The following is a 12655-nucleotide window of genomic DNA, read 5'->3' as shown; positions in this document are numbered from 1 at the left end:
ACTGTGCGACAGTCACCCAGCTCCACCTCTGGGGTTCCCAGGGCTGTGGGAGGTGCTTAAAAAATCTATGATGGAGGAAGCACCCTGAAGAAGCAAGCCTGTGTGGAGGACTGCAGTTAGGACGGATGGAAATAACAGACCCCCAAAAGTCTGTGTGAACCTGCCACCGTTGAGACCCTGGAGCCTATACCTGTGAAGACCTGCATTTATGCTCTGACAGATGGCCACAGTGGCTGGACTGAGACAGGACGGGGGGGGCAGTTCAGCATCTTAAAAACGTTCTGCCTTCAAATGCAAGGTGTATAGAATCACTGAAGTGAAGGGATCTACCAGAACAAATACAACCTGAAAGTAACGGCCAGAAATAATTAAATTAAATGATACAGAATTTGAAGCTCCTCCTAGTCTAGAAGACAAGAGAGAAATGTCTCCAAATCTTGTAAAAATCATAGAAGTGAACGAGAACTTATTCAGTATCAGAAGACCAAATTTAAAGGGGTATTTTAGGACAAATAAGATGCTATTCGCACATGGGGTGGTAATTTTTTTTTTAACTGTAAACAGCAGCAGCTCTTAGAGGAACACAGAGCAAAAGACTGTTTCTCTCCCTCGGGCTATGGGCTGTAAGGGCTCGGCAGGTGGGTCACACGTGACCTTGTCAGGCTCAGGGTGCCTCCCTGTCTGGCATTACTACCATGGGACACAAGTCCGCATGCACTAGAATTCCGACTCAGTGTTTAAGCACAACTGATGTGTCCACAAGGAAAACATATTTATACACACAGCAGTAACAAGTCTTATTACTTAAGAATAAAGCTTTTTTTTAAGGATATTTAAATCTAAGCATAACCCTGGTTCTTTCTATGTACAAATCAGTTGTCACGTTCCTTCCTGTGAAATTCCTGCTAAATCCTATCACTGCAAAAAAGGTGGGGCGCCTGGGTGGCTCAGTGGGTTAAAGCCTCCGCCTTCAGCTCAGGTAACGATACCAGGGTCCTGGGATCAAGCCCCGCATCAGGCTCTCTGCTTGGCAGGGAGCCTGCTTCCTCCTCTCTCTCTGCCTACTTGTGATCTCTGTTTGTGAAATAAATAAATAAAAACTTAAAAAAAAAAAAAAAAAGGAAAAAAAGGGTTGCCAAGCATCTCCTTATTCACTTACGGAACCAGGTCCCTCTCTCCTTACAAATAATCTAAACTTAGAAGACCACGTCCTCCCTCCCCTGTTACCATGACAGCAAGTTGGGGCAAGTGGAGGGGGTGGGAGGGATAACTGCGGAAGATGCTTTTTCTCTTCCAACTGTCCCTTCAGGCCACGACTTCCTGTAATTCTGCAGCACGGAATCCGCTGGGGCACACATCATGCCTGCCACACACCCCCCACCCCTCGTGCAGCATCGGGCTGCTCCTTAGGATTCCAGGTGTACCTAGTCTAATGTGGGAAGCCCAATACAGGAGAGGCCAACATGAAACAGGGCCCAAGAATTGGAACTGTTCAGGAGGAGACTCCAGGATCACACACGGCCTGACTTCAGTTGGGCACCAAACAGAATCTCTCAATTTCCCACAAATTAGAGGAAGACAGGTTAGGTCATGTATTTACCGTGTAGCTAAATGTGTCAAGTAACGTTTTCCTAGTGGGGTTTACAAGGGATGTGCTGCGGAGGCCCTCAAACATGGGAACACCCCTCCAGCTACAATACTGTGGGAGATACCAGACCCCAGTCAGTACGGATATTCCTCACACGGATCCTCTGGCTGCAGTTAATCCAGCAGAAAGAGCCTCACTCCTCTGCTACTTGTTTAAATTCCAGAAAGCCGGGCACAGTGACACAGGGCTGCTCGGCTCTCCCACCCACCCCACCTCCCCACGCTTTGAGGCAGTGACATCTGCTGACACCACGTTTCCAGGACGCGTTGTCAGCAGCAAAAACGGAAGCCTTACCCTGTTGGGCTGGAGTCTCGGCCGGCTGAGAGGCTGCCTGCAAGCCTGGCTCAGAAGCAGAGGAGTCCCCCAGCACAGAGTTTAGAGGAGTCTCCGCAGAGGCAGGGGCAGCTGCAGAGGGAGAAGGGAGAACACTAGGCTTGGATGAGGGAGTTGAGGCAAGAGGGGTGCTTGGAGGAGGAGAGGCTTGAGATCCACAGTGTGAGCGCGGTGCGAGGGAAGGCAGCGGAGGCGGCGGTGGCGGCGCTGCTGGCCCTGAGGTAGGCGGTGGAGACACTGGACATGGGACAGAGTCAAGCGGCCCATTGGGTGCTGTTGGTGATGGAGGCATTGGGGGCACAGGAGAAGAAACACAAACAGGAAGGACAGGCCTGGGCCCAGTCGCTTTGCCTGGGGGGCTGCTAATCATTACTGGAGGAGACGGAGGGAGGGGCGAAACAGTGGAAGTAGACCAGGCACAGGGCTTCGCAGCTGAAGGCTGAGAGGAGGGTGTGTTCACAGGAGAAGAAGGCCGAGAGTTTTTGTTCAGAGGACGAGGAACTGTAGCGTAATGGGGAAGAACAGGGTGGAAGGCTGAACCTACAGATGCTGCAAAACGTGTCGCTGAGTGTCGAAGTGGTGGTGTAGGGGGTGTGGAAGTAGGTGGCAAAGCGGTCACTACAGCATAGTCGGGAGTGGCCTCCGACACCGGAGCTGAGATGACTTTAGCATAGGATGGAGGAGGTGCCGAAGGAGGCTGGCAACTGGCATACTCAGGAAGTGGCGCGTTATACAGGGAGCTGTCGGAGGATGGAGCTGCACAGAAGGTGGGAAGCAGCAGCAAGGACAGGATAAAAAAGGAGAGAGAAAAAGGGAGCTAGTAAAGCCACAAAACCAGCATTCAGACAAAATGTACAAATGTAGACCACAGTTAGTACCCAAGAACTAAGCACGTGTGCAAGAACTGATCTCACCTGAGAACGTGTGAACTCGTTCCTGCATTTTGAAACCCAGAGGAAGAAATCTGTTTTCTATTTAGCTGATAAGTATACTGATAAATTGCTTAAGCTTATCCCTTGCAAGAACAAGACTATCTTAATTCTCATTATTTAGCCCACTAAAAGGACATTAAAATTACAGGAATAGGACCACAAACAGAAGAATATGTCTGCTGGTCTTTCAAGAACAACAAATAGCGCAATTGGCAAAAAGTTTTACAAAGGGCTAGGAACCCCCTATTCAATGCTTATTTGTGGATAAGTGTTGTTTTGTCAGCTATCACCCCAGAAAATAACTAGGCAGTTAAAAACAAATGTTGCAAACAACAAACTAATCAACCACACTGGGACCCACAGTGAGACCTTTGATATAGGCCATATGGAATAGAAAGATCATTCTGAAATCCTATTCCAATAAGTGTCAATTTTAATGACTGGCTCAAATTTTCACTTTTCTCTTAACCCTTACGTCTTTCAATAAACTCCATCGGATTCAGACATTTTCACTAAAATTTTGCAATATTAGGACATCCATAAACTACTAGTCAGTTTTAGAGAGGGTATTTTCCTCCTTCGACAAGTCTTAAGTGCCATCAAGCACATTTCTTGAATCCTATAGGATTCAGGACAGTTGAGGCAACCTCAAAAGGGAAAGAGATTCCTAGTTCACGCAATATAAAACGTTTCAGTTGAGGCAACCTCAAAAGGGAAAGAGATTCCTAGTTCACGCAATATAAAACGTTTCCCATGAAAAACACACTTGCACTTTACAGCCAATTTACCATCAGTCAGAAGAATTAGAAAGCCGGACTACAAAGAGCTTTCCTAAGTCTCCAAGCAATAAGTGCCATACAGAGAGGACTAAGAAAGTGGTAAAGTAGCAAGTGCTGCACGTTTTGCCCTGTCCACCCTCCCTGCACCTGGTGCCCCACACCTGGTGCACCCCGCACCCTCGCGACAGAGCCCAGTGCACTTCTTACCGGCGGCCGACAGCCTGCGCTCGCGCTCCCACTCCAGCTGCTCACGCTCCAGCTGCTCCTGCCGCTCCCGCTGCTCCCGCTCACGCTCCCGCTGCTCCTGCCGCTCCCGCTGCTCCTGGCGCTCCTGGCGCTCCCGCTGCTCTCGCTCACGGTCGATCCGCTCCAGCCGCTCCCGCTCCAGCCGGTCCTGCCGCTCGCGCTCCCGCTGCTCCCGCTGCTCCCGCTCCAGCTGCTCCTGCTCCAGCCGCTCGCGCTCCGCCCGCTCCACGCGCTCGCGCTCCAGCTCCTTTTGTCGCTGCTGCTCTTGCAGCTGCCTGAAATGTAAAAATTTTAACGATCAGAAATATGCAACAATGGCTACTTCTCACTGACAGCACCCACTCATCCAGATGAAGCTCTGCGCGCCTTAGTTCTGGGGCAGATACCAAGTGGAGCCTCCGATCAGCCAACACCCACCGGTGAAGAGATGGCACCGGTCAAGCAGCCAGCGTTCCAGACAGGAAAACGACTTGGCTGGATCAGCCACACATGACACCAGCGTCTCACTCTAGTCTGCACTGTTCATGAATGAAGTACTACAAATAAATGACCTCCTGCTACTGAATGTTCACTGTACAAGGAACACTTCCCTTCAGCAAACACAACAGCTGGCTGCAGCCGCAGCTCCGTGGCAGTTGGCTTCCTTTACTTTTGTGCCTTGTCCCTACAGCTTTGGAAGGACCGCCACCAGCAGGGTGGCTAGGGCTGAAATGGCACCATGTCTCAAGATTTGGATACATGGCTCCAAACTGTTTGGGAGTGGTGACGGGGCCCACAAGCAGCCCGAGAGATGAGAGCTCCCTTTCTCCTCTCCAACACTGAACACCATCACCGTTTTTACCGGCGGCCAAGAGGCTTGCTCCCACGGACAGCCCACACCCTGCCCTTCCAGAGCGCAGCATCTGACCCACGGCTGGACACGCGCTCAGACTGACTGGCTCCCGGCTCCTGGGAGATTTCAGATTCTATGCTCATGTGAATAGCTCCTTTCTCTATTAAAGATAATAACCCTTTGTCACAAACGCTGGTCGTATGTATTTTCAACTATTATTATTGCTTTTTAGATGCCTTTGATTTTTAAACTTTCATTTAAAACTACAATGTATTAACTTTGTTAAAGTCGTGATCTGGCTTGTAACTTTTCCACTGAGAGTCTAATGCTGGTATTCCTTTATGTGATCTGCCTTTGCAATCTTGGCCCCTTCTCACAAGGTTATATAATTACATGTTTTTACAACAAAACTCTTAGTTCCTATGAAATTCATCTTGGGTTTGGGATGTGTAATACTGAGCTACATCACAGCACCATTTAGCTGCTCGTGGTCCTGATTTGGGATGCCAACTTCATGTGTATTCACTGTTTCTGAAATTCCAGCATGTTCTGGTTGGTGGATCTGTGTGGTATAGCACCAGTTCCTTGATACTCTGACATCTGAGATAAACACCTAGTAGGGTGCAACCATCCTTATCACTCCTTTTTGAGTTTTTCTAGATGATTTTCAGACACTCAGCTTCTTCTGGGTACATATCGGAATCACTTTGTTAAATTTACGCCTTCTACCAAGACCTATCCTTCTCAATTCTATTAAAGCTTTATTAAATTTGAAGATCAATGAGAAAAACATTCATGTATCTTAATCTCCTTCTCTAAGAATGTTCGGAATGTCTCAGTATTTGCGCAATTAAATTAAAAATCTTTCACTCTAGGACTTCACTCCTTCACTTCTAGGACTCATGCTAAAACGGGAGGCCCAAGGTTTATGGCTCTGAAACATACAGTTTAGTTTCAACTTCCATATGTATAGGTAACAGAGCAAGCAAATGTCTCCAAGTATCCATCCCGACCTCAACAATAGTCTTGGTATAAAAGTTAACTCTCACCGAAATAAAAAATAGCCCCATCTTACATATATTTCATAGCATTGTAGGTATGATTAAATGAAGCTCTTTAAAAAGTTCCTGGGGCATTAAAACACTCAATAAATGTGAGCTACAATGGGGAATTTCACATGTGGACTTCTCTCAGACTGGCTAATAGACTGTAGGGTTTGTAGTAGAGGCACAGCTAAGTGACAGAGTGTGGATGCCAGCCTTTGTCCCTCCCAGCACTACCAGGAAACCATTTTTTCTCCAGAAATCTCTCCCCATCATGTCTCCTAAACTAACTATAAAAAGGAAAGAGGCCACTTGACAAGTGAGCCAATCCCACTTGTCTCAGAAAAGCGGGAAGGCTCGCTCTGGATCTATCCCTGTACATAACAGTACCTGCATGGTGTGTGTGTGGGGGGAGCCCAACGGTGGCACTCTGTGTGTGTGGTCGCTGCGTCAAGACACTGGCCACAAAATTCTAAGGCAGACCTTTAGGGTGCGGTACCGACTTTGTGATCCAGGAGGAACCAGAGCACTGGCTGCCACAGTTTCTGAGGGGTAACAACAATACTGCCACAGGGGTGAAGGCAAAAAATTCAGAATATTCACAAGGATGTTCTCAATAATAAATTAGAGAAGAGTTGGTTCTTCTTCTAATGACCTCTAAATAAAGGAACTCAGCTGGGACTTATATTTAAAACACACCATATGTGTCAAAAAAAAAATGAGCACACACTATACATGTGATACTCCAAGCAAGCTACTGGGAAAGCAGAAGGGAAAGATACACCCGTACTTTCTAATTAGAACGCACCTGTGTACAGAAGCTAGGGAAACTGTTTAGCTTCAGAGTACGGCAGCTCACCAAGAAATCTAGGACGAAATTACACAAATTCCTAGGCCCTTTTCTGTTCCCATGCCATCTCTTTCATTTTATTCTTTTCAACACAATACAGGTACATAAAGCTTCTTAACAAAAACTAACAGTTCATTGCTCCAACCTTCCCACCCATTTCCAATTACTGTCAATTCTTTTGGGACATTTCTTTGAACTGTAGACACTGCCTATGGATAACTCCTCTGGCTCCCTCATCACACCCAAGTCTCTCCCAGCACAATCACAGGAGAACACACCTTCCTGGTGAAATTGATATTCAGAATCTACGTTATTAAGACAGCTACACCGTACAGTATCCTAAGACTACACTACATTACTCTTCTTTATTTATTTTAAGTCATCTCCACACCCAGTGTGGGGCCTGAGCTCAGGCCCCTGAGGATCAAAAGTCACAAGTTCTTCCAACTGAGCCAGTCCAGTGCCCCATGCTGCATTTCCTACTGACATTCTTTGGTTTGGTTTGTTGTGTTGTTTTGTTCTTTTTACCTCACAGGAAACGGCCACTTCTCCAAGTCACACACGCTTTTATCACAAAAATAAACTTAAGCCACACACAGGAAGCCAGATCTCAAAGAATTACTGCATGGCAGCATTTACAGCCGGGATTCCTGATTTAGGAGGATTATTCCACACGTCAGGAGGTCATATTTATTCAAGGGTTTTCAGTCTTTCAAGATCAAGAACATCGGGGCGCCTGGGTGGCTCAGTGGGTTAAGCCGCTGCCTTCGGCTCAGGTCATGATCTCAGGGTCCTGGGATCGAGTCCCACATCGGGTTCTCTGCTCAGCAGGGAGCCTGCTTCCTTCTCTCTCCCTCTCTGCCTGCCTCTCAGTGTACTTGTAATTCCTCTCTATCAAATAAATAAATAAAATCTTTAAAAAAAAAAAAAAAAAGATCAAGAACGTCTACTGATACAGGAAAGGAGTATGGTGCCAGAGAGATTCCCCAAGCTCATGGGTAGTGAGTGGAACAGGCAATTCATAGAGCTGCAAGAGATTTTCTTAATTTGAAGGGGAAAAAAAGGAGGTGATGAAACTCCCCGGTAATTTTTAGCCTGCTCCCTGAAGGGATGCACATCTAAATATATTTCCCAAAGTGGTGTGTCAGAAAGAAAATCTCAGGCTTACAAATCTTTAGCAGCATGAATAATTCCCACCTTAAATGGATGATATATAATTCATGTTTTGACCTCTAAAGCAGGACATCTGTATTATCTTTTTAAGGGAACAGTTTCCAAGTTTACAAACCCTGCTTTGCTTAGAAGCATCACTGCCGACTCACAGACAGGGAACACACGTGACTCTTCTTCCCAGAGCTACATCTACAACCGTTCTTTACTCACTGTCACAACCTCTAGAAGACTTCCTCACAATACAAGGGCTTGAATTCTGAACTATGCAAGAATTCTGCCAGACTAACTCTTAAACTAGGATATGCGTTTTACATCAACTTGGAAGTTTCTGAGAAAATATGCAATTTTTCAAAGACAATTATAGGGCAAATGACCAATATTAAAGCCACCAAGAGCATTTAAAAAATCATCAGAAATCGTTCCTCCCACCACCAAAATACCTATTTCCTTGAAAGAGCCATCCCCAAATGTAAAGAGATTCCCAAAGCACTAGCCAATGATGAAGTTAATAGCTTTTTCTTAAATATATTCAGACACAGATTTAGTTTATGTTTACTCAAAGACTTTATTTTAAAAGCAAGCAAAATATAATTAAAGTTTAAAAATAAATTTAATACGGCCTTACCTATGCGGAAGAGTGTTAGGTAGGTCAAGAATCATTTAAACTTTGACACAATGAAGTAGAGGAGAGCAGACCTGGCAAACAACCTGAGCTGGTAACATTTAGTAACACTACAATGTTCCTGACATTTGTCAGAAAGAAAAAATTACATAACTACATTCTGATCACATCATGTGGATATCTCACTTCTCTATTAGCAAACCAATGGAAAGTGGACAAAACAAAACAAGACCATCAAGACATCACGCTGCGGGCCATGCTGTGGGCCGTACTTACAGGAGGAGGCGGTCGACTCTCGGCCCATCCTGCCTGTGAAGGCCGACTCGGGGGCTGTACACCCTCATTGCTGCCTGCTGCCTGGTACCGGGACAACTAGTCCCCTTTTATAACTTTCAGGTAGCAGTGCTGATCTGCTAACTATTTATAGACATTAACTAAATTGAGTTCTATGTTGAGGCTAAACACAGGACTGAGTCATGTTTCTTTAATACTTTTTTCATCACTGTCAAAGAAGCCAAATATTAGTAATATGAGTAGACACCAAAAGCTGATATTAACAAATGAAACAAAAATGAGTAGAAAACTAAACCATACTAACATCATGGCACGACAGGAAAGGTACGGGACTGATTAACACGCAAAGTCAACAGTTGTTTCTTCAACTTGAACTCACTCTTGCTGAAGTAAAAATAATGAAATGAATAAAATACACGCACAGCAGGACGACAAAGTTTGTAGTTTGGACGACAAAGTTTGTAACAAAACTACGACAAAGTTTGTAACAAAACAAGAATCCTTTCCTGGGGAGGGACCCTCCCTGCTCCTGATTTCTCTCTCCAGAAGCAACTACTTTCAATCTGGTACTGAGCTTGTGTTTCTAAACACCATGGTGTGCTCAAAGCGGCTCCTTCTTAGCCCCCAGACTGCCGTTCTCCCGCACGAAGGAGGGCATTCCCACCCCTCCGACCCTCAAAACCTCTCTCTCCTCATTCTTCTGACCAAACCACACTGTCACTTCGGATACCCTCATCAGTCACTTACATTATTCATGGCTGGTCAATTTACTTTTCAGAGCAATTCTTCCTTGTTCTGGTGTTAAAAATCACTATTTTTTTCACTGATTCTTTTTCTTTACACTATCTCTGCTTCACCCCAAACTCTCCAAAAGAACGATGAAGCCTCTTGAGGTAGAGCCTGCCCCCACTCCTCTCTCCAGCTTCTGGTGATGGCTGCTATTTCTTGCTGCTTGGTTTCCAGATCCATCGCTGGAGTCTCTACCTCCAGCCTAGGATCTTCTCCCCATGCCGGTCTCCGCCTTCATGGGGCCATCCTGCTTCTGTATTTTTCTCCTCTTCTTAGGACATGTCCTACTGGATTAAGAGGGCCCACCTACTCCAGTATGACCTCATCTTAACGATCTCCACAAAGGGTCACATTCTGAGATACTGGGGATTAGGACATATCTTTCTTGGGGGAAACAATTCAATCCGTAACATCCCTCACCAATACTATTTTGGAAATTAGAAAGTGGATGGCCATTTCGTATCTGTCATGTTATATAACCGATGGTCTTCAAAGCTCAGTTGACTTTCCTAGACAAACCAGGTTCTAAATATTGTTTAAACTAAATGTTGTTTAAACTTTTCTTTAGTAATTTATTTCCTTTTTGGAACTATTTCAGAAGCCTCGAGAAAACAACTTAAAGAGTAAGAATTCTTACTTATTAAATAAAATAATCCATTAATAATTTATGATTCTGAACAAAAATCCTACAAGCTTGTTAGGTGTACCCAACATACACATGCCTGAGAAGCACATTACTCCTATCATTCTCTCCCTACCCATCACTCACTGTTTGATCACCAAGTACAAACCACTTGCCTGCCTTCAAAAATCAATTCCTAATACCCCTCACAACAGCTGACCTAAAAGAAATACATAGTATACTAAAAACAGAACTACCCAAATCTGACAGGTGAATATTAAGATGGAAATGAATCTCCATTTTCATTGCCCTTTTCAGTAATGGTGTAGAAAAGAATCAGTTAGGGAGCCAAAGTTAATAAGGTCCCAAAATAAAAGTTGGTCAAGGGTACTGTATCATGCCTCTGAAAATAAAACCAACACAAGAAAATTTATTTCTGTATAAATAACCACAGGAAATAAGTTTTAGAAATAGAATTTATATTGGAAACCCAACTTCTGAGCAGACCACATGGTGTATCCCACCGCCACCATGTTTCCTCAGCTGCGGACGATGGTCCCACAGCAACACACTGCTGCAGAGACGAAGGCCAATGCTAAGCCTGTGTGTGAACACATACTCTAAAGCACCTTCTTCCAAGTACAGTTTCACCAGGGGCAAAAACAGATCCTGTGGGATGTAGGCCAAAGGAAATGGCATATACCTTTCTCATAATTTGAGAATACTGAAGTGCCTTTTTATTATACGACAAATTCAGGAGAAAAACACTTTACAAGCTGGATACAACCTACTTGTCCAACAGTTCCGTCAGTCCCGTGTCACAGGGCTTTCTGCACCCCCATGCCCCTGCGCATCTGCTCTGTCTACCTGGAATGTTCCTCCCTTCGAGGACGTCAAGTTCCTACTCCGCTTCCTCTTCAAGGCACGGCTCCAAGCAAATCTCCTCAAGGAGGCCTCCCAGCATCTCCCAAATAGCACAGACAGAAAAGTCTAAGCAGCATGAAAGTGGGGCGTATTATCCTATTTAACAGTCCCCCAAGCCGTACACACACATATATTTTCTGCCTCTCATACCTAACACCTACAGATACATGAATTCAGTACCAGAAACTTCTTGGCTTTTTCTCAGAGACTTTATTCAGGTCTCTACTCTCAAGTAGCCTAGAATGTCGCTGTGGAGGTGAGGTGAGGCTGTATGAATACATGGTAAAATATAAGAGAGTGTGTGATGAAGCCCGTAAGGGTTCAGAAAAGCCACTGGTACACCTGGAGAAGAATCTACAGACAACAACACAGTCAGAAGAAGAAAACGCTGGTGAGACAGTCTGGAGAGAGGAGACAGATGCGCAGGGCGGATCCTCAAACATCAGGCCAAACGGTGAAGCTGGATGTAAGGAAGGCCGGCCCTTGGGAGTGCCGAGGATGAAGCGACACAGCAAGACTGTCTCAACTCATATTCAAGTCTCCCCGCACTCCAAGATTCTACTGAAATTCCAGAAAGTTGTATCTGTCCATAAACAAACTCATGATGAAGTAGAAAACCAAGGGGTCATCAGCAGACCAACTCTATCATCAAGGTCATGAAAGCAGGAATGGCAGAGAGGAGTATGAGCCTAGACCTCTCTCCTCAGTTTCCATAGAAAGGTATATCCAAGCGCTCATTCAACCTCTTTACGTGGATGTCCAACCAATACCTCACTCTCATGTTCTCGAAGTTTACCTCTGGTACCTCCCAACGAAACCTGCTCCGTTCACAGTCTTCTGCATCTCAGTTAAGCACAACTCCATCCTTCCCACTCATTTAGGTTAAAAGCCACAACTTCCCCTCCTCTCATACCACATACACGCCCCCCAGAAAGTGCCAGAATCTGCCTTCTCACCACCTCTGTAACTTGGCGGAAGCCACCATGACATGCCGCCTAGTTTCCGTTCACAGTCTCCCTGGTTTTCCCACTGGGCTGCGCTCACCTTCTCCATCTGTGCTCCTCCGCAGGCTGGTGTCAACAGAGCAGCCAGACTGGCGGTTTCTATGGTAAGCCAAATCGTTTCTATCAAAGCCATTCAGGGGAGCTGGCTGCGCATCCAACTCTTGATCTCAACTCAGGTCATGATTTCAGGATCCTGGGATTGAGCTCCATGTCCACGCTCTGCAGAGAGTCTGCCTGAGATTCTCCCTCTGCCTCTGCCCCTCCCCCCATTCTCTCCGAAACAAACTCTTTAAAAAAAAAAAAAATTCAGGGGCGCCTGGGTGGCTCAGTCGGTTAAGCATCTGCCTTTGGCTTAGGTCATAATCTCAGGGTCCTGGGACTGAGCCCCACATCGGGCTCCCTGCTCAGCAGAGGGTCTGCTTCTCCCTCTCTTTCTGACCCTCCTCCCTGCTTGTTTGTTCTTATGCATGCTCTCTCTCTCTCTCTCTCTCAATAAATAAGTAATGAAAAAGTCCATGGTCCCACCTTCTCTCAGAACAAAAGCTACCTTCCCTGCAATGACTG

General features: G+C 45.7%; 1 protein-coding gene across 18 annotated transcripts in view; it reads right to left on the bottom strand.

Annotated features, from left to right (window-relative positions):
• The window catches only part of ENAH (ENAH actin regulator), a 132074-nt gene that overhangs the window by 16674 nt on the left and 102745 nt on the right, over positions 1 to 12655 (bottom strand). For 7 of the 18 annotated variants that reach the window (XM_082704457.1, XM_082704470.1, XM_082704472.1 and 4 more), the window contains 2 exons: positions 3900 to 4213; positions 1943 to 2737 (listed from right to left, as the gene is read on the bottom strand). In XM_082704457.1, the coding sequence (XP_082560583.1) occupies positions 1943 to 2737; positions 3900 to 4213 (1109 nt within the window). The remainder of the gene's footprint in view (positions 1 to 1942; positions 2738 to 3899; positions 4214 to 12655) is intronic. The other 11 variants (XM_082704459.1, XM_082704462.1, XM_082704461.1 and 8 more) reach the window with 2 other exon arrangements.

The sequence above is a fragment of the Mustela nivalis genome, assembly GCF_964662115.1.
Source record: "Mustela nivalis genome assembly, chromosome: 16".
Classification (NCBI taxonomy): Eukaryota; Metazoa; Chordata; class Mammalia; order Carnivora; family Mustelidae; genus Mustela; species Mustela nivalis.
This window is presented reverse-complemented; position numbering and strand designations above follow the sequence as displayed.